General features: G+C 40.5%; 1 protein-coding gene across 1 annotated transcript in view; it reads left to right on the top strand.

Annotated features, from left to right (window-relative positions):
• LOC124594416 overlaps positions 1-26,669 on the top strand; it is a 184,262-nt gene that overhangs the window by 63,411 nt on the left and 94,182 nt on the right. The window contains exon 3 of the mRNA XM_047132787.1: positions 25,826-26,066. Within this exon, the coding sequence (XP_046988743.1) occupies positions 25,826-26,066 (241 nt within the window). The remainder of the gene's footprint in view (positions 1-25,825; positions 26,067-26,669) is intronic.

Below are 26,669 nucleotides of genomic sequence, written 5' to 3'. Positions count from 1 at the left end.
TTCCCAAGGATATGCAGCTATTCCGTATAGTTTAATGACGATAATATCCTCTTCGGTAAGATATTCGAGGCATAAAATAGTCTCACATTTGGATTTCCAGGAAAGGTCTGCTAAGAAAGATGTTGTCACCTCAAAAAAACAAATCTGACATTCTGCAGGTCGTCACCAGAAATGTTAAAGACCTATTAATCGTAAAAATCGGTTACAGAAACTGGAAAACAAACATAGATAGGCTGAAGTTATATTGGTAATTAGTGGTGGTGCCAAGAAGAACAGGATTACTGATTGCATGAGTACAATTTTACCAACGCAAAGCCAGCCAATGCATCTAATGGCAATGCAGGGGTAACACAAATCATGAAAAAGAAGGAAGAAATACAGGCGAGCTAAAATGAATAGCATAGTGAATCAATTATGGTAGCCAAGACAAACACAGCGCCAAGATAGGAAGTCTTATTTGAAGATATTTGTCTTGAGTGAAGCCTTGCACTTGGACTATAAGCGGTCAGACAAGAAGAGAATAGATGCCTGGAGATTGCTGAAGGTAAGATGGGTAGAGCGGATAGCTGATGAAGAAGTACGGAATACAATTGGGGAGAAAAGGACGTTGTGTCACAACTGGACTAAACCATGCGATTGGTTGACTGGACGCACCCTGAGGTATCAACGAATGATCAAGCTGTTTATCTAGGGAAGCGGGGTACAAACTGAAGAGTGATGCCAAGGCGTAACTATATCTGCTCACTAAATACCTAGGAACTATAATTACGAACAACTAAAAGTGGAAAGAACACGTAGCAAATGTTATAGAGAAGGCGAACCAAAGACTGCATTTTATTGGCGGTTACGAACAACTAAAAGTGGAAAGAACACGTAGCAAATGTTATAGAGAAGGCGAACCAAAGACTGCATTTTATTGGCGGAAGAAAAGATGCAGTAGAGCTACTAAGGAGACAGCCTGCGCTGCGCTTGTCCGTCCTCTTGTGGGGTACTGCTGCGCGAAGTGGGATCCTTACAAAATAGGATTAACGGAGTACACCGAGAAAGTTAAAAGAAGAACAGCACGTTTTGTTTTATCGAGAAACAGGGGAGAGTTTGTGACGGACATGATACAGGATTTGGGGTGGAAACCATTAAAACAAAAGCGCTTCTCCATGCGGCGGTATCATCACACGAAATTTCAATTACCAACTTTCTCCTCCGAATGTGAAAATATTTTGTTGATGCTCACCTGCATAGGGAGAAATGATCGTCAATATAAAATAAGGGAAATCAGAGCTTACACAGAAAGACCTAGGTGTTCTTTATTCCACGCTCTATTCGAAAGTGGAATGATAGTGAATTAGTGTGAAAGTGGTTCGATGAAACCTCTGCCAGGAACTTAAGTATGATTTGCAGAGTGGCCATGTAGATGTAGATGCAGACTACATTAAAAACAATAGGTTGTAGGTTGTAATAGTTACGCAGAGACAAATATGTTTGCAAAGGACAGAGTGTCACAGAGTGCCGCTCCAAAAAATTTTATCGCTGAAGACCACAATAACAGCAAGCTATCTGATGTAACATTCCTCGGGAGACCATAAGAGATTTTGTCATACGGTTCCATGATATTTAGGCCTACCTCTTACAGTGCTAGGTGGTCTCTCTTTGTTCAAACCCTGGAGCCTTACGTTGTAACCAGGTATTTATATTACATAGATCAAATATTTTATTTATAATTGATGTCATACTCATGAAGATATATCGGTAATGATTTTAGAAATTTTACTCGTAGCAAAACAATGGATAACAGTTAATATAAAAAATGTGTCCGAAACTCATACGTTTTTGAGTTATTCAGAAATTTTCATTCAACAGTGTTTAGGTGAAACGAAACAAATTAAGTTTTTAAGCCATTTAGACAACAAGCTATTGTGGACAGACGGAAATATTCGTGTAACAAATTCAGGCAAGATACTAGCACTCTAGCATAACTTTGCAATGGTTTGAATATGGACTGAAGAGTAATACGTTATCCGAGCACGTCTTACAGGTGTTGGCTACAAGAACGTTTTTCAAACTATTCTTCCAGAATTATTATACTATGCGCCTCTTGCAAACAAAACGAAGCACGCACGATGGCTGCTGGAGCAGATGACCGTCGGCTGAACATTCCTTCGGCATGAGTTATTGTATTTATCATTATTTCTGACATCACATAAAACAATCGTTTATGAAGCAGACATACTAAACTAAGGAACACTCCATCAACATGTCATAGGAGCTTGCAAAACCATACGGCGCCGCCTGTTAGTGTTTGAGAGAAGTTGACAGTCTTGTGATCTGACGAGTACATGCGAGTATCCAAGCAAGCAGACGACATTTTGATCATTTGGTATGAATTTTTGTAAAATGTTCGTTAGTCAATGTCTGAGTAAATAATGACATTCAAACCTACTCCTCTAGGCGATTTTTTATTCATTCCTTGTCAGATATCCACATGCAAGTTATATACAGAGTGGATAGAAACCGCCTAAAAAGCTTGTGAGGGAATTGGCGGGTACGGGTACGTTGTGCTGAGAAATAACTGTTAAGAAAAAATTCGATACGTTGCGCCGTTTCCGAGATAATTAGCACTGAAGTTAGACAATCAGGCCGTTACACTTGCAACTTCAAGCGGCCCGCCAGATGCAATTAGTGTCAGTTATTCTCATAGCATAGATGATAGTGCACGAGACTGCTCATCCTTTGGCTCGGGTATGATGTTTACTACCGTTCCATGTCTAATTTTTGTATCGATCACTCATTTGATTTTAGGAAACCAAACTAAGAGCACGTTTGGCTACACCTCCATTGGCGGGCCCCTTCAATCAGATCGCAGAACGGCCCGATTAGCTAACTTCAATGCTAATTAAATCGGAAACAATGCAACTTATAGAATTTTGATTCTTAATAATTATTTCTCAGCTCAAGCTTTTCAGATTATTTTTGACTGTCTTGTGTATCGAATAGCAGAGGTCTTAATTCGTCGAAGGCGCGCAGAAAGGCTGAGACTTTGCTAGTTTTCTTACGAATCCGTTTTTCGACTTATAAGTTATAAGGGTACCTCACACACACACACACACACACACACACACACACACACACAATTATTAGTTTGTTTAGGCTTGACATGATCAAGAAAGTGAAACAGCGATCTTGATTTTTAGCATGAATTTTATTTGTCTAGATCGCGTAAAAAATCGTTACAAAGTCTATCAAGTCGCATTTTGTACATTAAAGTACTGATTCAGTACTTTAATGTGCTGCATATGACGTGTTGCATACTGTAACTTTTTTTTTAATAATTTGAAGATGATAGCTATACAATCGAAACCGGTAATATTTTATAAACTCGCGATCTAGACAAATAATAGTTACATTACTAGGTTATGAAAACATGAAATTCTAAAATGATTTGAGACTGCCGCCTACAGCATAATTTTCTTGTTGTATGATAAAAGAGAGACAGTTTCTATTTTTCTTCCATCTTATTCTTACCTAGTCCATTTCCTGTTTTCTTTCTTTTGAAAGGACGTGTTAAGCAGAAATATGTTGTTCTTCTCCGAAGATTCTAATAACTTATATCTTTTGTCATCTCTAGTATTATACCAAAAGTTTCACAACCAAGTATGGTCCTCTAGTTCTGATGCTACTTTTGCATTACAATACCCCATTACCATCTTGTAGTGGGATTTTTTGGCATGGTTCAGTCAGTGAGTTAATGTTCCATTAGCGACGTCTGTGAAATTTTTGTAATAATTACGAAAAGTAACAACCAAGAAAGTCCTCTAGCCCTCGGTAATTAACTCCCTGGTTTCAGTGTCCGGCAGTAACGATCGCAGACATGTGTGTTACTATCAGAAATTCCCACATCTTGCACAACGTGGTCGCGAGTGACAATAGAACAAAGTCCTGCAAACAAACCGATGCTGGTCGGCCTTTGGCGCCTCACATCCGGCTGCACTTCAGGGCAAGGCTAGTGCTCTCGTCCCTCTCCCCCTACCCCTCCCCCTCCCCCCACCACAGTCTGGCCCCTCTCCCAAAAATTTGCACATCGGAAATCAATCAATGCCTCAGTCCAAACATCAGAGCAAGAGAACGAACACAGTTCAGAGTTCGTAAATAAAGGTCTACTCCCGTGTTGCTCTGCCGATCTGACAAAACATCTGAAATGTCTCAGACAATGCTGAGTTCAAGTAATGAAAAAGAAAATTGATCGACATCCCAAATGAAACATGTGATGTGGTCCATGTGAAGAAGACAGACATATGAACTTAAGATCAATGCCGATGTGAAGCATTTGTATTAGTAGGGAAACGATGTGTGTCACATAATGAGTTTAAAAAATATCACTCTGACGTACACCACCAGATATTGTAGTAGTTAACCACAAAATTTCTTTAGGACTGTTCTTTTTGTGCTTCCTAAACCGTTATTTTTGATATGGGATATATAAGTATCAATCTTACTTTCTTAAAAGAAGTACTTGTTCTTAGCAACTATTTTTTCTTGCCTTTGTTCGTTGTATACTTTTCCTAACATTATCATACCTGTATGTACAATTTCGAAGGTTCCTTTGCTCTCTTGATTAATCTTTCTCACTGTTCGAGTAGCATTCGGTTGTAATTTTTTGAGAACAGTATAGTTTCCACTATAAAACATGGTAATTAAAGGCTAAACGGGTTTGAGATTTGTGAATGCAGTAGTAGTAGATTTGCATTTGTCTTTTGCTTGAGTGATGCGAAAGTCGGCCACATACAGTTACGCTCATTCGGAGTTTAAGTGGAATGAGGTTGCGTTCACGACAAGATCCTCCTCTAGAGAAAGACTGCAAAGTCGGTCCAGAATTTGTCTGTCAGACTTTACGCTATGTGCTTCCGTAAAATTAAGTTCTGTTGTCGAAAAAGATTCTAAAGATATGTAGTTCCACTGCATATAACTGAAACATCCATGAAGAGCAGACACATGTAAATTAGGAAGATGTCTGGATATGTTCTAGAATTCAGTGGCGTACGTTAAGCATGTTACACATGAGTCGATAGCGAAAAAGTGTGCCAGAGAATAGCTGGGCAAATTATTCGAGCTAAGATGTAGCGAAAGTACGTTGCTAACGGCTGAGAGAGACTGGAATAGTCAGAACATGCTTGCTACTACCTAAAACCCTACAGTCTGGCACTTCTGAAAGTTGTGTTGAAATAGGAAAAAGGTTTTGAAGGTCTCAGATATGACCAATGAAAGTACTTGACTGACTTACGCCACATATCTTCCCATCCAGTTCAAGGTCTTGTGCATTACAAGACTTTTTGATTTGAGCTTATTGTTTTATTGCATTTGATCTCGTTGCATTTCTTTCACTTACCATGCTACAATTTTCTTTCTTCTATTATATTATGCATGAGAAAGTAATGAACGCAACACAGGCTGCAAGAAGAATTAAAATACGTATAAGCAAGAATACTCAACTGATGAAGTCTTTTTTATGTCAGCGACTATTTTAATACGAAAGCAATTAATTTCTGACAAAGTAAGAGACAATGTACGGTTTTTTATTGGCTTCTAAGGTACTTGAAGATTCCAAGCCGATCTCACACGTTGCCTCCAAGTGCTACTATCTTGTGTTACTTCTTGGAGATTATTTACGCCAATTTTCTTGTATACTGTTTCAATTTCATTTAGCCATGTACTCCTGCTCTTTTTAAAATGACGTCTCCTTGAATACCCTTGAATCCACTCGATCCTCTTTCGTCTTCATCAAATGGCCTGCTTCAAATGGCCAAAGTCTTGAATTCTTCTGGAATTTATCATGCTAATTATTTTTGCTTCTTGCGTTGCATGTGGATTTCCGTGTTGTGTCTTCTCTCCCAGCTTTGCGATTCATTATCATAGTATAGAGCAACTATTTCCCTACACACCTTGTTTTGAAATACTTGCAACTGGTGTTCTTCCGTTTTCTTTAAACTCCACGTTTGTGCTCCATATGTTAGGATTGCTCTGATGATTGTGTTATACAGCTTTATTTTAGTTTTTCTTCTCAGTTGTTTAGACCCTAGAATTTTTTGTATGGAATAGCAGGCTATGTTAGCATATCTCTGTCGAATTTTCACTTCTACTTGTCCTTGACTTCGTTCGTGTGTAATCGTGCCCAGAAATTTGAACTGCTTGAATGTTTGCCGCTTATTAGACGCAATTCTTCTCTATATCTCTGAATTATCGTGTAGTTTTTTTGGTCGTTTACTTTTCGTCCAACTTTTGATTCTTCTTCTTCACGGTCCAAAAATAACTGTGTAATTTTTATTTAACATTTTTCGGTGATCTTTATACCATCAGCATCTGCTAACCTTAGCGTTGTTTCTGTTGAGGATCCCAGAAGGTGCTAGTTTGAGTTTCCAAACAACTCTCTGCCATGCTTCATTGAAGAGAAGAGGGAACTGAGCATCTCCCTGTCTTAGTCCAGTTTTATTTTTAAAGTGGTCAGATTCTATTCCATTTAGCAACAACCTGTTTATATTATTATTCATTCACATTTTACAAAGATTTATAAGTTCAAATGGAAATCCAAGTTCAGTTATTACACTACAAAGGCTTTGCCTGTGAAAGTAGCTTTCACTAAATGGATGCGCAAGTAATGTATTTTTGTTTATATTCCCATACTTTTTATTTATTCCTCTGATTACAAATAAATTGTCAGTAGTGGATCTGTTACTACGAAAACGTTTTGATAATCCCCTATATTTTCTGTGTAGGGTTTCAAGCTGTTTAGCCCTAAACAAGATAAAATCTTATAGGCTGCGTTAGCTAATGATATTTCGCTATAGTTTATGTAGTCTTCCATGTCTCGTTTTCTGTGTATTGAGATTATTAATTATTATTCCATTCTGTTGGTATGGTCTCAGTGTCCATATTACTTGTGTCAGGTGAAACTAATATTTGTACAGTCGTTCTCCATATTTTAGTATCTCAGCTGGAATTACGTAACGTCCAGTTGCCTTGTGATTTTTTAGATGTTTGATACTTCCCACCACCTCCTATTGTGTGGGTTCTGGAATTTGGTCACTATTGGGGTTGCTGCTGGAATTTGTAAATTGTAATTCCGCATCAGAAAAATTCAGTAGCTCGTCAAAATATTCCTTGCTTGTTGGGAAAATTTTGCTTGGACCACTAACCACATTGCCATTCTTATCTTAAATTTGCAACTAAAAGCTTTATTTTGTTGACTGGGTCATTCATTTTCCTAATGTTATTAATTGACAGTGTTCGTGAATAGTCATTCTATTGTCTCAGGTATTGTGTCTTTTCCCTACCATTTGTTTTAGTAGCCTGCTTTTGTGGCTACCAATAAGGAAGTTCTATTTCAGGATTCTTCCCTGTAACTATTTCCTGTGTAATTTCATAACATTGTCTTCAGCTTCCTCACTTTCTTCTTAATGCGTTTCTTCACCCACTGCAGGCTATTACACGTAGCTGCGAGGAGGACTTCTTTCATTCTATTCCAACATTTATTATTGGTTAATTCATGATTTTCTCCCAAGATACTTAAAACCTCAAATCGCTTCGTATTTCATATTTAGTATTTTTTTGTCCCTATTAGATTTTATAGACCAGGTGTTTCTAGTTTTTTTTTTTTTTTTTATTTTTTGTCTTAGGTGCTGTCGTGAACTTGGTTTTCCTTCACTTACTGCTAGATTGTGGTCTGACTCCATTTCCGCTCCACAGAAGGATAGTGCATCACTAACCGCCTTTCTACAGTTGTTGTCTACAAGATTTCATTATGTAAACGTCTCTGAGAGAATGTAGTGCTGTTAATGATTACCTCCGTTGATGAGCAGATTTTATCAGCTGAATGTCATTGTCACTTTTATCGTGTAAATTTTAATTTCCGATAGTTGGTTTGAGTACTTCCTCTTTTCCTATTTTTGCTTTAAAAACCCCTATTACTATAATGTCACAGCGTTTTGGTACTTTGTTCCATTGCACCTGACAATTTGTCGTAGAAGTTATTCTTTGTTGCATCATACACAAACAGAGTGCAGAGAAATAAACTCATAATAAGGTGTGGGAAGTGTTCAAATGGTTCAAATGGCTCTAAGTACTATGGGACTTAACATCTGACGTCATCAGTCCCCTAGACTTAGAACTGCTTAAACCTACTAACATAAGGACATCACACACATCCATGCCAGATGCAGGATTCGTACCTGCGACCGTAGCAGCAGCGCGGTTCCGGACTGAAGCGCCTAGAACCACTCGGGCACAAGGTCAGCGTGGGCAGTGTTGGGGACGTCTTTTCTTGCTCTTGATATTTTGCTTTTCTGCTGATGACAGTTTGTGCGATGCGTGCCATCTCTTAATATATTTGGGAGTTTGGCGAGAAGGGTCGCGGGAATAACACTGGAGCAATATGTATCCGCCGTCATCACCTTATGGCGACTGTCGTAATATAGATATCGATGTACAGAGAAAACTGTACAAGTTTCCATCAACTTAATGAGTATCCTAATTTGTGCCTGTTTATAGAACCATCATAATGTTTTCAACATTGAGACTTCAGTGTTTGGCGGTGATGTTATGTGTTAGTCAACAAAAGCTAGGGATCTGTAAGGCAACTGATGCTGCTAAGCAACATCGTGAGGCTAGTCCAGTCGTGTGAATGGACGCACTGTCATCATGGAAGATGTAATGTTCTGGCAGGAATAGTAAAGAAAGTGAAGATAAAACTTTAAAGTCTCTTCGCGGACGAAGACTTCAGAGACGAAGCACGAGATTGGAAGAGATGACTATCTTTGGTGTTTTCAATGGGACCAATCTGAAATCGACCTATGTGATTGATGGGAACCGTGAGAAATCTAAATCTGGATGTCTGGAAGGGAATTCGTGCTCAATACCTCACAAATGCTAGTCAAGCACTGAGAATAATGGTTGCACAATTTTGACAGCATATCTCCTAAAACGTTTTCATATCCTGTGTTTTCAGTATGAACTGCAAACCATTACCAGTGTAGAACCACCATTATATTTCATTGTTCGAAGATGGTAGTTCGGTGTCTACTGAACTTCTCCACACATAAACATGTGCTGCATCGGAAAAAATTATAAAAGTAGACTAGTTGTATAAGACTACATGGTTACATATCCATTATCGAGATTTGGTCATAGAGGCCTCTTCACTGCGTTTATTTGGTTTCACGATATTAGACAACGATGGATCAACCACCAAAGTCTTATTCATACAGTCCCTATTACTGTTTTCATTAACACTGTCTTTTCGAGACTCATATTATGTTTAGCAGCTACTTTCGTTACTGTCGTCGTTTTGTTACAGGTAACAAACCTCTTTTATGGTTTACTGTATCACTCCGTTTGGCTTTTCTTCCACTATTGTTTTTCAATACTAACACTAGATTCCTAGCAGATTTGCAGTCGTTATCAGATATGCTACAACTAACGATAAGTTAATAGTTTAACATCACAGACTTACTGATGGTGTAGAACACTTGCAATAGCTTAACAGGGTAAGGATAAATAAGAAGGCAACAGCAGTATTATTATCGTGCCCTATTTGTGATCACATAGTCGTGTATATCAGGCCTGGAAAGAACTGTAAGTTCCCCTCCGACCCCCCCCCCCCCCCCTCCCCCACCAACACCAATCGCCTATCTTCCAATTTTGAATTATTGAAAGTCACAAGGTTAAGGCTGTCAGGGTAAAATCTTAACCAAACAGTTAGCACCTACTTTCGGTATTAATGACCACATGCCCTAGAACATAAACATGCCTAATATTATTAAATGTTCTTGATACTTATTATTACACGATTCAGATAAAGAGTTTCATTGTACTTCTGATTTCTACTGGAATAAAAGGTAAGAAACGCTCCTGATTGTCGTTAATGCAATCACTGTTCAGTTTCATGACTGAGATATATCATAAATTATGTTGACCCTGAGGGCTATGAAACACAGTTCATGTGCTTAAATGTCGTATGAGTGCCCCTAATCTTTACTGTCCGTTATCAATCCATCAGGTGAAGATGTACACCTACCCGATCACACTCAAATTTTAAAATATCCTACCTTCACTTTAATTAATGACAGTTCACTTAAAAATTATATCCATTCAGCGCTCTGGCTCTAACGTTTATCTTAAAACGTTTCTGAAATGAATGATCTAATCATCCTGTCGGCCTGCGTTTCGAGTTTGCACCCTCATATATTTGCGAGCGTCCACGCTCACAGGCAGCCTGAATGCGACTTCTCCTGACGTAAAAAATGTTGAAACAACTTAAAGATGAAGTTGTGATGGGGAGCTCTCTGTCAGCTATTATTGCAAATCTGTTTATGAAAGATTGCGAGAGATGTGGCCTGAAATTGGCAGCATTCCAAACTGCAATTTTTTAAAAGATACATAGACCACAGATACGTTGTTTGACCTCATAAAAGTGGGTATTTGCACAGCTTTTTAGAGCATCTGAATTCAATCCAACCTTTCACTTCATTATGGAAGTTGAAACGGATGATCGTCTTTCCCTTCCTTGATGTGCTGGTCTGGAGGAAGCTTGATGGTACGGTTAACAGGAAGCCAAAACACTTCAGGCTGATAGTTGTCACCTTCTAGCTCAGCGGTCTGGCGTATTTCATGCCATGGTTCATAGGGCCTGTGTCATCTGAGACCCTGAAAATATGTCAGCTGTTACCCCACCTCGAATTCACATTTCGACGGAAGGTCCTCGGGGTTGGGATTGAAGCTTTGAAACCATCTATACGGTGATGTAGGTTAAGGTGCCGGGTGTTATGTCCTGCAGCCATTCACCCTGGTGGGCCTTTGTGAGCAAGTGATCGACAGAAAAAAAAGGACTTTTGCGTGATTTTCTAGAACCTTAATAAAGACATGTGTACATTTAGTGGCGTCGTAGTGTAGTGATTAAGTTAGTTTCCAGAAGTGCTAAAAATAGTGCCCTCGAATCTCGTCAGGTGCTCTGAAATTTTTTATTTCAAAATTTTTTCGAAATAACTTTGATCATTATTTTTATTCAATTCATTGGTTTAAATGTAATTTTTTTTTAAATTTCTAATCCTTTGTCAAATCATTTTACCCACCGTATTGTCTATATCATTTGCTCTTATTTTGTCTGGATAAAAAGAATCATTTCAATTTTTGTGCATGTGATTTTCATTATTTTTATGTATGTATCACGATATTTAAAGTTTGACAATGCCGACCTGTGACTTAAAAGACGAAATACGAAACAATCTACTTACATTGCTTGTGCAGTGGTGTCAAAAATATATTTTTTGTTACAAGATGTACATCTTTGTGGATGGTAATCGTCAAACAAACATTTGATCGTCACACGAACATTTAAAACATAAATTCTTATTGCTCTGTGGGCAAAGTAAAGCAGATGAAGAACCAAACGAAAGCAGGAATTATAAACAAAACGAAATTCAAGCAACATGAGGAACAGAAACGATGAATGTAATAACATAGATGAAAATATGAAACGATAAAATGGAAGAATTTAAATCAAAGTTAATACATACAAATAAGTGAAATCACGTGTACAAAGATTCCAAATGGAAAAAAAATCTAAGACAAAATAAGGCCAAATGAAATAGTTACAACGATGATTAAAATGATGTGACAAAGGATTAAAAACTTAAAACATTACATTTCAACCGAGCGAGGTGGCCCAGTGGCTAGCACACTGGAGTCGTATTCGGGAGGACGACGGTTCAATCCCGCGTCCGGCCATTCTGATTTAGGTTTTTCGTGATTTCCCTAAATGACTCCAGGCAAAAGCCGGGATAGTTCCCTTGAAAGGGCACGGCCGACTTCCTTCCCCGTCCTTCCCTAATCCGATGAGACCGATGATCTCGCTGTCTGGTCTCCTCCCCAAAACAACCCCGTTACATTTAAACCAATTAATTGAATTTAAAAAATGGTCAAACTAATTTCGATTAAGATTTCAAAATAAAAATTTTTGAAGAACCTGATGAGAGCTGAACCTACAACTTTCTGTACGTGTGAAACGTGGATTAACCACTACATAAGAATGATGCTCTATGAATCATCACCATTTTAACGCTCTAGAATGTCACGCGAAATTCCGAATTCTTTTTTCATCGATTACCGATTACTCGCAAACGAGGGCCCATCAGGGTGAATGGCTGCAGAGTGTGATATCTGGGAGTCCAGCCTACATCACCGTATCAAACTTCAGTCCCACTCCTGGGGGCCTCCTCTTGTGAGAAACAGACCAGAGGCGCGTTGTGTTATCGACAACAGGGAACCAGGCGAGTGGTTCAAATACCGAGATCGCACCTAAATTATGATCTTTTTGCCTTACGCACGTTGTATTCCCAACAGGATTGGATGTATTCTGCGGAAAAATTGATGTGAAGCGTGATTTCGACCACCATATAAGATTAGGATTCTTTTAGGCTCTGTGGAGGATGGTCCTGGTTTGCGTAAGGCCCATGCAGCTGTACCGGTGTCATACATTGGTCAGACCACCTGGACGACGAGGGTCAGCGTATAAAGTATAGGCGTCACATTCGCTTGCAGTCACAACAGCCGGGCAAATCTGTTGCTGTAAGATATTTCCCATAGTGCCGGCCATCGTATGGAACATAACAGAACAGAGAATCTGGCACGCACTTTCAGCTACTGGTATAGTTTTATCAAAAAGGGGGTAGGGATTAAATTAGCGTATGACCTGATAAACAGGTCTGCTTGAAATATTACTCTTTCGCTCGTCAGATAACACAAGGACAAAGTTAACACTACTTGTTCGTCCATTGGTAATTACTGTTCATTACCTACTACTTCTCTATGTCATCTTTGGCTGTGTGGTGGAGCTAGTTGCTTACAGCGTGTGTGTAGTCTTTCTGCACGTGCCGTATCATCTTTCTTGGTCGGCGTTGCCCCGCCTACCGAAGGCTTAAATTTATACAAACTGCACCATAACGTTCACTTGTGCCTTGAAAAGACAGGCTGCTCACCTGTCGAATTATCGGTGGTTGTCAAGGACGTCATCTGGCTGCATTTCTGCGAGTCGTCTGAATGTGACTTCTGCAACTGCTCAGCGATTGCCGAAAAACATTGAAATTTTGAGGAGCTCTGGACTATATCCATTCCCGTAACAGCACGTAAACCACCCTATAAACTTAACAAAAACATATGTTATATTCCAAGTGGTGCAAGGAGCCTTTGTCAGACAGATTTGAAGGTGGAATAAACTGTATAAGATCTTAATAATTACGTCGTACTGCAGAATCTTTATTTATATCTGAAACCATATTAGATTGTCTTAAGGAATAAGGATGTTAGACACAGTGGTGGAAGCACGCTTGTTAGTTTCACAGTAAATCAAGATAGAAGGTATGACACGTATAACTGCAAATCTTTCTGTATGTGGTATCTTATCAGTGTTTTAGTTGGCTGGCCATTGTGGCCGAGCGGTTCTAGGTGCTTCAGTCTGGAACCGCACGACCGCTACGGTCGCAGGTTCGAATCCTGCCTCGGGCATGGATGTGTGTGATGTCCTTAGGTTAGTTAGGTTTAAGTAGTTCTAAGTTCTAGTCCCCTGATGACCTCAGATGTTAGGTCCCGTAGTGCTCAGAGCCATTTGAACCATTTTTTGTGTTAGTCGTTTTTTCTCTTATGACCTGTCGTTTCCTGAACGGTCGTAACTGCACCATTAAGTCAGCATACTAATCGTTTTGCGTCCACGTGTCCACACTTCTACACTTGACCTACTGCCCATGGGAAGATAAACATTAATGGCTTGCTTTTGCCATGCATACCTGGTGGTACTAACTTGCCTGAAAACATACAACTTCTAGTAGCTGCAATTACTAATTTGCAAATGACATAAATACTGAAGTAATGTTGTTAAATACACTGTCCTCAGTCATCAAAAGAAATATCTGCACTTAGAGATTGTACACCACACGGTTCTAGGTATATGTGTTACAAGTTAATATCCTTCACACATTCTGGCTTTCTTTGAACTCAGTTTATCTGTAATGCCGGGTACGATGCCAGTCCAGGTTGTGTGGAGATAATTTTTTCTACAAAGGGAAGTGGGGAGGGGGGGTGGGTCACGTGCCCTACTCTGCCCCTCGTGCCCCTCGCTGAGTGCCCCTTGAGTACATGGAAATTTAATCAGACAGACCACACTCTACATTTGTGCACACTATACTCTAGACAGTATCAGTGACTTACGATGATAGTGTAATGTGGGTTGGATCAGACAAGGGGAGGGTGGTATAGTGTGGAAATAAAAACTGAGTGTCTACAGAATATTAATTATCCCAGTTTTCTCTCTCATTACATTGTCAAAAGCGAGCTTATCTGAGCCTATGTTGCGCATTTTAATGATCATGTCAATTAAAATTTAAACATTTATAAAAATGATCCAAAGCTGTATTACTTTACAATCCACCAAAGCAGAAGAAATAATTCACAGGGTCATGATTAAAATCGTAAAACATACTGAGTGCAAATAAAACCGCAGCAAGTGAACCGAGAAGTAAACAGACGGATAGCTTACCGTTTGGGAGACCAAGTTGCATCATAGCATTCCTGGAGATAGTTGACAGATGCTCTTGAGAATATTCCTACTTTTTTTCGACCAGAAAAGCTAACCGGATCTATCCAGTGGCAAAGCGATTACGCCGCAGATAGATGGCTTGGTGTGTGACCGGCGGCCTGGATCCAATTTGGCCGCTAGTCAGGAACTAAGCAGGCGCCACGGCAGCAGCCTTGTGCCATGGTCCACCAACTCCGACCAAGCCAGTGCGTAATAGCGCTCGTGCTCTTCGTCATTACCTTTCAAAAAAACACAGAAGAATTTATGTCGTGACTGTACTTTTCTCAATCTGTCTTTGGCAGATGTTGTTCTGAAAGATAAGGTTGTAGGAATATACTGATATGGGTGTCTCGAGAGCAACCTTTCTCCTCTACGTTTTTTGTGGCTTTCGTTATAGGACGAAGGTAACAGGCAAAACTGGAAGGAAGCGCTTAAATGGTTCAAATGGCTCTGAGCACCATGGGACTTGACATCTGAAGTCATCAGTCCCCTGGACTTAGAACAACTTAAACCTAACTAACCTAAGGACATCACACACATCCATGCCCGAGGCATGATTCGAACCTGCGACCGTAGCGGTAGCGCAGTTCCGGACTGAAGCGCCTAGACCACTCGGCCACAGCGGCCGGCGAAGGAAGCGCTCACTTCCTTTTTAATTGTGTCTATTCAAGCTAAAGAGAAACCTAGACGCCAAATTCGATTAACGACACACGATGCGACTATAGAAAATGCAACATGGATTGACGTTTAAGGTAGCATTTTTCAACTTAACGCATAAAGGTAAATTGACAATGCAGTCCAAATGATTGTCTGTTAGTACCGTATACTTATCCCCGTTCCAGACAGTGTCAAATAGCTGATCTCGTATGACATGTTGGATAAAGCAACTATTTTTACGACATTTTTCCTTCAGAAATGTTGATGTTGTTGCTTTCCAATGCATGTCTTTTTCCTGACGATATATCCTAGGTACAAGGTTTCTCCATGATGATGGGAAGGCTATCCGAGCTTACGAGTAAGTTCGGAAGCATCAAAACGATAAATTTTTCACCCCGAAAACAAATCAACTGAAAGTTAAAATCCAAAACAATTGCTGCCAGCAATCATAGCGAGGCTAAGATCATAAACATTTATCGTTGTAATATCTGTGCAGTCACCTGAAACTTGGCGCAAAGAAATTAAGATAAACGCAGGAAAAGTAGTGATCCTGTCTAAAGTGGAAGCGGAGCTACAGCATTTCTAGTATGCCGGCCACAGATCCCCGAATTTCGATTCTTGCCTGACTATATACATGGTGGCCTAAAAGTGTTGCTAGAAAGCAAGAGAAAATACTTTCCGTTATTGCACCCTCATGAATCTGTTGCATAAGTCATTTACGATTTCTAGAGAACAGAATGAACTGTTTCAAAACTTGCGCGAAAAACGATGACACTTCTTCAGAATTATTTTAAATTTCGAGAATGATCATAATACTGACAGGCTGGTCACAAATTTAACTCTGATTTATTTTGACTTATGTTTCTGTCATTCATTCCATAGTCGTGAGCGCAAAACGAAGTTACGAGATGTAGTTGAAACTGCTAAAAAAAACTATTTTTTCCAAATCTTTAAGTACACATTCGTAGAATCAAGAGTCCCAAACAATCTAGACGCCTCCTGACATCGTTTGCTCAAACATTCTGTTGCTGGTAATAAAAATTACGAATGAGCTGCGCAAGTACTCCTTAAACAGAAGCTGATATTAACATCTGTTAAAGACCTATCTCTCAATCTTAAGCGAAGTACATTTTTCCTTAGGGTCACTTTGTATCGTAAGTTACGCAGTGTCTATGATTAGTTATGTTGCCTCTCCAGTGTCATAGAGAGACGTACTGTCAATTTTACTTCTTTTCTGAAAAGGATATTATGTGATGCGTTTTCAGGAAGATGATCTGTACTTATGCCTACTACATGTGGCCTTATTAGCTGACAAATTGGACTCAGGCCGCATGGTCAAACACTAAGCCATCAATCTTGCAGCTTAATCATTCTGCCACTGGATTTGTCCAGTTGGTCGTTCTCACCGATAAAGACAAACGTGAACTAGGTGACAATTGAAATAGTGTCGTAAATACTTATCATTTTCTTGCAGGACATACACAACAAATTCGTGTGAGCAATTTTAATTTAATAAGCCGGTCATAATTTTCTGTTACCGTTTGCAGTAACAAAACCACAAAAGAGGCTTTAAAACTCCGAGCTAATGCGAAGGGAGGGGCTATTCTTGTAGTGTGGGAGTCATCTAAGAAATATTGCAGTGTAGTGTTGATCCCCTGCTTCCATGCTTCAGATACGGTTACAGTCAGTGGCATAAGGTCCGTAAGCCAAAATGAGAAGGAATAATACTTATGCGTGTACAGGCCGACCGAAATGTTTTACCTAAGAACAACACGGCATACGATGCATGTGACAGGAATCTGCGGCAAGCTGAAGTTCTGTTCTCAGAGACCAGTGTTATAGAAATCACTCGTGGAAAGACAGTGTAACTCTTCATCTCCGATTGTAATTTGTATCTGTGGCAAATGTTTTCAAGGACTTTGGTATACTTGCTGTAAAAAAACTCTGGATACAAAATTTTGGGTTGTTTAGCGGAGATGATAAGAAATACATCTTTTATGTGCCAAAAATGTCAGATGCACCGTTTTCCTGATTGGGGACCATGAAAGTACTGACTGCAAACTGATGAATATTATTTCAAAGATGTTGCTGAAAATGTCTTCCATTCACATTAAGGCGCAGCTGTCATATGCCTATTACTGATTGTCTAACATGAACAAAACAGCCACTACTTTCACGAATAATGGCTGCCTCCAGAGCTTAATGGGCAACCAGCTCTTCTGGAGTGACGCTTGACACCTTGAGTTGGCGCTGTATGTCTTGTGCGAATGCAGTCACTTTTGAACCAAATAGCCGGCCGCTGTGGCCGAGCGGTTCTAGGCACTTCAGTCCGGAACAGCACTGGTGCTATGGTCGCAGGTTCGAATCCTGCCTCGGGCGTGGATGTGTATGTTGTCCTTAGGTTAGTTAGGTTTCAGTGTTTCTAAGTCTAGGGGACTGATGACCTAAGTTATTAGGTCCCACAGTGCTTAGAGCCATTTGAACCATTTTTTCAACCAAATATCGCAGCAGGCTGGGAGTGGAGCAGGGGTAGCTTAATTGCTAATTTTTTTGTATATATTACTCTTCATTCCCTACCCCAAAATTTCACTCGAGTAATGAGCCACTGAAGAGTCAAATATACATGAGCTGTTGGTGGGGCAGAGGGAATCCCAATTGCGAACAGCTGGGACTGAATTTCCAGTTGTAGAATTTGCCTCACAACCAAGGAAAACCTCCCTAACACCTTAGTCACAATCGGAGATCGGAATATTTCTTGACTGAATTCTGAGGCAATATGTCACTTGCAAAGATGGGAAGTTGGTTCACGTGTATACTAAGTATAGACGATGAATTGATCAACATTTGTAGTGTATGTAACTGCGGATTTCCCCTGATTAATTCTTGACATTTGATTTGTAAAAAAATGGCTCTGAGCACTATGGGACTGAACTGCTGAGGTCATTAGTCCCCTAGAACTTGGATCTAGTTAAACCTAACTAACCTAAGGACATCACAAATATTCATGCCGGAGGCAGGATTCGAACCTGCGACCGTAGCGGTCTTGCGGTTCCAGACTGCAGCGCCTTTAACCGCACGGTCACTTCGGCCGGCTTTGATTTGTATTGAGAACATGAATTGTTTAGCTGTGAGAGCGATATTTGCGTATTAACAAATCGCCAATGATAAATGATACCTCGTACGAAACATAGCTGGTTTGTATTCCAGCATCTTTGACGGAACTGACAATCAGTACAGACTTCGCCATACTGAATGCTTTACGTAATTAATAAATTAAATCCCTTAATATTCTTCAGCGCACACACGTCGGATTAAGTATGAATCTGTAAAAAAAAGGTTTACCCAGCAAGAAAAAAATATGTTAAAATAATAGTAATGCAATATCTGTTGAGCTCAACACACGGCAGAAAGCAGAAGAGAAAATTCGGTAGTCTAACGAAATAATCACATCTTCCGAATACAGTACAAATATTACAGAAAAGTGTTAAAACATATTTTCAGCAGCCACTACAGATATAATTCTAACAAGGCACGAACAATCTCACCAGACAACTCGAACAGATAGCCTCAGCACATTTTTTCGTTGGTTACTGAAGTGAAGGTGTGACTTCAATATAAATTTCCTTGACTGTGAAGCTTCTCTTGACGTTAAGAAAATTGACAATCAATACCTTTCCGATTCCTCTAGGGTATAATGATCGTCTTCCAATGCGCACACATTTTAATTCCAAGAATATTGACTTTTATCACACGTTAGCTGTACCAATTTCAGCTTGTGCAATAGGCGGAAAACAAATGAAACGTTATCAGTCCCCTAACACAATATAATTACTCATAAATATGGACTGCACTACGAGGTGGTCCCAGTATTGATCACAACATTTTTTATATTCTACATTTTACCAATTGCAAGGGGAAAAAACATGAAATAATCCGACGCAAAATAAGTGAATAACAGCTTGGCCATAGGGGTTACAAGGCTGCAACCACAGAAACGCAGTAACAGTGAACATACCCCCAAGCTCCTATAGTACAAAAGTGACAATGAGATCTGTTCAGTAGTTAAATGAGTAACACTTAATACAAACAATCGCAGGCTTTTTCTTTTAAACTAGAAGCAAATTACGTCAAAATTCTGCAGTTGTCTGATGATCGTTTTTGGCGTGTAGTCACAAAAAAATCTTGAGGGGTATGCCAGAGTGGGAAGAACATTACATAATATGTAACATTACAGCTGCTCTGTCGTCAGTAGCTATGTATGGGTTTGTCCTGGTCATAACGGTATGATACAAATGTCGTTGCGTATCTAACAGTTCTAACATTGTGTAAGAACCACGTCATAACAACGCACAGAATACGCCTTGACAGCGACTAGCTTCGTCACTTATGCAGTAGTAGATCTGCGCCATATTGCAGGCTATTACACTGTGATCAAGATATCATGGCAAGTGACTGCATTGCTATTTTCATCGCGTAAAGCTTACGACTACGTTATAGCTTCTCAAATTGTAAGACTTACGCTCTGGGCCTTGACCGCGTGCCTACACAGTTGCTTGTAGCTGCATTTCTGCTGCGCAGTATTGATAGCACAATTCTTTTGATGAGAGGATCATTACGTCATCATCTTGTCATTAGTTGCTTCACCACAGCCACTGATGCACGACAAGTTTTCTCAGTTTCCCCACTAAGAAGACGCCAGACGAACCCAATACTGTTTTTAGGAGGGAAAATTCCTAAGGCTCGTTATAAGGACTGGAAATAAAATAAGTGTTCGTACCAATAAAGATTTGCTTACAGTACTTCTGAACACAATTACTCAGGCAGCTGAGGCATTTTCACAGGTGCGCAAGTGTGTAACAACCTTGTCAGTGAGATTGCCGCTTGTGTGTTAGGTCATTACGTGAGAAGAGATGAAACGCTTTCTTTCAGCCACCCGAGAACAAAGAGCAACTTAAACAGTGGATGCTGACACACTCCGAAACAAAAAAATTCAAGCACGCACTCACTTCATTAATACTGGTGGCTATAATTATCTGAATGCATAGCGCTGTTCTGCATATCGACTTCATAGACCCTAAATCAATTCATTGTGAAGCTATACTCTCCGCTATCCAAAGATCATTACGCAAGTTTCAAAACAACAGACGCCTATGTTATCTTGAGACGTTCACCGGTTATATGAAAAAGCCAGTCTACGTGCTGCTTCAGCACAATTACTTTTTGAAAGATTCAGCTATAAGCTTGGCACCATGTGGCGTTCGACTTTTTCTTTTTCCAGAGATAAAAAGAAAGGTCTCGAAAGCTGTGTTTCATAATTTCGTCCCAAATGGAGAATTTCAAACGCTTCTAAAGGTATTGGCTTTAAATACTGACAACTCACTGCTGCAGTTAGTGGAATGCTGATGCGGTGAGACGATAAATTCTTGGATCGCCATGGTGATGATGTTGAAAAGTAATACGTACATCTCCCGTAATCCTGTAAACCAGCTCTTTTGGATATTGGAACTCGTTTTAGTTTGGGACTCTTAACAGGGTCTCAGAATATAACATATGCCCTGCCTGTGAGTATTGTGATTATACGATACCTAGATATCGCAAGCTGCTGCAAAAACAAGAATAAAAATGTGTATGATCATTTTTAAGAAAGAAATGACCTCATTTTTCAGTCAAGAGGTAAATCGTTTTAACGAAGATACAGAGGAACTGTGGCTGAAAATTCAAGAGCGTGTCTGATCAAGCCCTTGAAAAATGTGTTCTTAACTTATTACTAAAAGGTGTAAACATATTCCTTGAGTCACAAACAATATAAGAAATGGAAAATGTTAGGAAGTTTAGGGCTTCACGTTTAGTCGACTGCGAGGTCATAAGAGGCGGAACACAAACTATTGATGAGGACGGATACGGGTAGCAAATAGTTGGCATTCTTTTCAAAGCAGTCATTTCTGTTACCCTTAAGCGATTTAGGTAGTACATGAAAAACATAATCCGTGTGGCCTGAAGGGTGTTGTTTCAAGCAATATACCAAGTTAAGTACCAGATCTTACTAAGCAAAAGGTACAAACTAAAGCAAAAAATAGGGAGATGTTAAGGAAACTTGCTGGCCTGTCAAAAGGGCAATGAGTTAAGCTTTCATTACCTTCAGCAGCAATACCCTATTACAAGATTCCTTCGAAATTTTGGCTATGTGTTAAAGTCTAGAGAAACGTACTAATATACAGGAATCGAAATAAATAACGCGAAAACGAAATTCGAAATGTTGATGTCTGTATTAATGTTCTAGAAATGTTGATGTCTGTATTAAGATTCCTTTAAATTAAAGTCAAGGAACATTGCCTCCATTCAATGGCCCTTCAACTGCAAAGAGAGTATCGCACTGGTTAGCACCGATTATACAGAAACAACACTTAAATCGCTATCCTAAGTGCTACCAACATAAGTAACCCGTTCAACACACTGTTCAGGAGCTTTTGGAAAGCTTTTTACCAAGTACTGTACACATGCGTAATGAAGATAATATTTTCATATGTTGTGTCTAACCAGGCTTGAGAATTGTTTGAAGATTCTTGATATAAAGAGTGCGGTACGTTATCCTCGATGAAGAGTCATCTAGAAGCAGAAATAATGTTCCATGCGCCACATGAAAGTGAACGAGACCCATTGCTTTTTATTTTATACATGATGGATATAGATGATAGTGGTAGCTGCAAAGCAAAATTTTTTGGCATTAGATAATTTATCTAAGAGGAAGTCCTGTCTAATAAATAAATATTCACGTCGAATTAGATCATAACAATGTATCAGTTTGACGCAAAAATAGGCAACCAGCTCTTGACGTACAAGAATTACAGCAAAAAAGTCATACGAACAGTTGGAAGTAACGATATAGATTCAGCACACATGCATGAGCTAGAATGGCCACATGAGTTCAATTGCTGACAGCAGCATACTTTGATACAGGTGTCGTTGTGTTTTTAATGGTTTAAGGGTTATAACAAAACTATTGCTCGAAATACTCAAATATTTCAAGTCCTCTGGTGTCTTTTTCAGAATCGAAGTGTCATCGCCAAATCCTTCATTTCCAGATTTTTAATCCCTTTTACGAATTTCTCTTTCATTTCCGTTCCTGCTTGCTCTATGTAGAGAACGAATAACATAGGGATAGACTGCAACCCTGTCTCATTGACTTCTTGGCGCACCAGGTCGAGCGTTCTGAGATATTATAAAGCTCTATCATAAGTGGAATGTTGCTGAAACCATTCTGATACTATTCAGGGGCGGCGTGGTGGAGTAGGTACTGGTCGTTTGTGTACGAGCAAGTTGATGCACGTGACCCATCGTGGTTTCTTTATCGTTCGACATTGACACACGGTGGTTAACTATCAGGGGCCTCATTTCATGCTAAATAAAGCATAACTCAGCCAGATCGTGGACAAGTAAATAATATTTTGTGGAACATCAGGAAAGTGCGAAAACTGAGGCGGTCGGAAGTACACGATAATAGAGGCATGAATCGTTCCAATAAACATAGATCCGCAAAACAGCCGTTTTCAAGTTTGCGAACTTCAGTATGAAATATTGTCCTGTTTAGTAAAAATGTATTTGAAATACAAACTTGTCGATAGAGTTCGCATCCAACTGGGCTCAAATTGTATTGTACAGGCGTGTTGGGCCACCGTTTCATTTTGCTGCTGACGTGAAATGCCATTTAATGTTTCGATATATTCATGGATTGGTCCAGCAAGGCCTGCACTTTGGCCATGAAGATTACTATACGTGCACGATTTTGAGTTTCCTGTCTGTGGTCAGGTCACGAGTGAAGTACATAGCGCTCTCGTACTGTTGAAGACCTTGAGCGGCGAATTTTTTTGAAGGACATCCTTACACCCTTTGACTGTAAAAATTATCTGTTCATAAAATTCACTGTTGAAATTTCGGTTTTTAGGCCATTTTCAAGTGGAATACTGCAATAATTTTGCTAAGATAGACAATTCGCGAAATTTGATCCCCGTTCATTAGGGATACAACTGAAAAGTTTACATTTAAAAAATGTTTGTATTCAGTAGGACAGCATTGTACCGAAGTCAGTAGCGTCTCTTCGTCAAACATTCGCAATTATGTCATTTATGGACCGATGTTCAAAGGAATGTTTTTGCTGCTCCCGGCTGGTCATAATTAAAATCACAGTGATCTGAGTGCTGCAGTGTGGACTGTATACGTCGCAGGATGATGAAACATCGTAGATATGTTCATTAATTGGTGCCCTCGCGAACTATGCTGAACAAATAATAGTCCGCTTTCTGCCACCAGGTGAAAATATGGAGCTGTAAGCAGAGTGTGAAATGTTTTCTGTTTTGACGTCAGTATGCTGTTTGTCACTTCGCAGTGCATGTTGATTTCTTTTGTGAAGTGACTGTTGGTGTAAACGGTTAAGAAGGTTGAAGTTTTCCAAGATCGTGTCTGTCAGGGAGGTATCCGGACTCTTCACGATCTCAAAGAAAGCATTCGACGATATATCACTCCGATTACACTGGATATGCCGTGTTATAAATGCAGCATGTTACTTAGTCGGGAGACCATACTCGACACATGTTGTAATTTGTAACCATATCCTAATAAACGTGCCAGATCGACCACTATCATTTGTTTGATCCTTACTCCTCTTTTCCTGCATCCACACCACACTCTGACACCTTACAGCACCATATTTTGACCTGGCAGCAGAAAGTGGCACTATTGTGGCTCCGTAAACTTTCCCGACGTAATAGTTGATTGTATTCATGTCGGGTCTCCAGCTGGAACATATCGTTATCTGGATACAATATTTCGCTGGTCCAACTGGCCGCCATCTTTAGGTGAGCAGGCCGTCGCACTATCTCGCCGGAACTGAAATCAAATACGCCGCGGCGGCTCCTTTATACACCGACGGTGGGTCCAACGCGCGTGCGCGGAACGTAATTGCTCTCTAGCGACAGGCACAACAGCGCACCGGTGGTGAAAGCTCGCGGAAACGATATGTCGATATCAAACACTATTGACAATTTTTGATAACCGAAGCAGAGACCGTTGTTTCTTAATGTCAAACATAACGGGGTTCCAACTCTTACTTAAAGGATACCCCTTATCTCTATTTATAATATTATCAGAGAGCCTGATTTCAATGGCTTCTTTCACTACACAGTCCCAATTTCGCTACACAGGGGCAACTACTTGTGTCTCATCGTAAAACACTTTGTGTCCTTCAGTAAGGAAATGTTCCGCCACAACAGATTTTTCTGGCTGAAATAAACACGTGTGGCTATGATGCTCCACGCATTGTCCTGGGCCGTACGAATCGTTTGTCCAATATAGGCTTTCCCGCAATGTCGGGGTGCGACGGCCTAATCACCTGAAGATGGTGGCCAAGCGGACCGCCGAAATATTGTGTCCAGATGACGATATGTTCCGGCTGGAGACTCGATATGAATACGAACGGCACTACTCCGCTAGCGCACCGATTAATGAACATACCTACTGTGTTTCAGCGTCCTGCAATGTATACGTCCCGTGCTGCAGCGCTCGGAACACTGTCAGTTTAATCACGAGGCCTATTCGGAAAGTTACGTCCGACTGGTCTCAAAATGGAAACCACTGTCAAAATCAAATATGCTTTATTTACAATAGTTAGCTACACCTCACAGCTACTTCTCTACATAGTCACCGCTCCGACTTACACATTTGTTCTAACATTGTACGGACTTTTCTATACCCTCGTAATAGGAAGGAGTCGCCTGTGCTTTCCACGGGCCGGCTAGAGTGGCCGTGCGGTTCTAGGCGCTACAGTCTGGAGCCGAGTGACCGCTACGGTCGCAGATTCTAATCCCGCCACGGGTATGGATGTGTGATGTCCTTAGGTTAGTTGGGTTTAATTAGTTCTAAGTTCTAGGTGACTGATGATCTCAGAAGTTAAGTCGGATAGTGCTCAGAGCCATTTGAACTTTTTTTTTTTTTTTTTTTTTTTTTTTTTTTTTTTTCCACGAATTCTCTACGCTGGTCTGTAGCTCTTGTGTGTGTCAAAACGTTGCTTCATAATCAGCAGTTCTTTTGAGCAGAGATGGATCTCAGAGGGTTACGGACTGTGCTCTGCATGGTCAGACACTTCCCATCGTACACACGGCTGAGAACTGTCATGAAGAAAGAAAAGAATGTCAGTTACATTATACTCGTTGCAATGATATTAGGTAAAATCTGTCATCAGACCCTCACACGTGGCAAAAGATAGTATTAGTCTAGGTATCTTTACGTGCCCACTGTGCGCCCAGAACTGAAAAGAGCGACGTGACGCGATCGATGGGGATACTAGACACACTGCCCAACACAACAGTGCAAAGCTTTATTGGATTTCGTTGTGTTTTCCATTACGCGCCCGATCGGACCTTACTTTGCGAATAGCCCTCGTAAAACCTCCCGGCACTACCGTGAGAGTTTGCACTATCTGTAGTCGTGCTGTTTTAATGCTGCTTGTCTGAGAGACAGCCTTACGCGCCCTTGTTGGACGTGTGTGTGTGTGTGCGTGCGCAGCTGCGGGGCGCGCGTGATCTGCGTGGAGGTGGAGGGCGTGTTCCGGCTGTCGCGCTTCTCTGCGGCGGTGCGCCGCTTCTACACGCTGCCGGCTCCCGCCGCCTCCGAGGACGGCGTGCAGCGCTACGTGCGCGCCCTCTGCGACATCGTGCAGAAGGAGCGCTGCTCGCTTTACGTGCCCGTCTGCTCCTCCACCACCGCCTACTACGACGCCTTCGCCAAGCCGCACCTCGAAATGCTAGTAAGTACGCACAACACCTGCCTGCTCTACACACATAGGCCGCAAGCCAACATACGATGCGGGGCAGAGGGTACCTTTGTAAGTAGGCTGTTTAGGTTTTTATGTTGGTAACGCCACGTAGCGCTCTGTATGAAAATCACTGACTGTGCTGTGTGCAGTCTGTGGCTGGTTGGACTCACTGTTGCAATATTCGCATGTGTAGTGCTGGGCATTTGGATGTGAACAGCGCGTAGTGTTGGGCAGTTGCAGGTGAGCCGCCAGCAGTCATGGAAGTGGGGGCAGAGATGCCAGAGTTTTGAGAGCGGACGATATGGACGTGTGTCCGTCAGAAAGACGAGATTTGTAAGACTAGATGTCACTTTTGAACACTATTAAGGTAAATACATTGTTTCTTCTCTATCAAAATCTTTCATTTGCTAACTATTCCTATCAGTAGTTAGTGCCTTCAGCAGTTAGAATCTTTTATGTAGCTGGCAGTATTGGCGCTCGCTGTATTGCAGTAGTTCGAATAACGAAGATTTTTGTGAGGTAAGTGATTCATGAAAGGTATAGGTTATTGTTAGTCAGGGCCATTCTTTTGTAGGGATTATTGAAAGTCAGATT

The sequence above is a fragment of the Schistocerca americana genome, chromosome 2 (assembly GCF_021461395.2).
Source record: "Schistocerca americana isolate TAMUIC-IGC-003095 chromosome 2, iqSchAmer2.1, whole genome shotgun sequence".
Lineage (NCBI taxonomy): Eukaryota > Metazoa > Arthropoda > Insecta > Orthoptera > Acrididae > Schistocerca > Schistocerca americana.
Note: the sequence above shows the minus strand (reverse complement) of the source record. Positions and strands in the feature narration are given on the sequence as shown.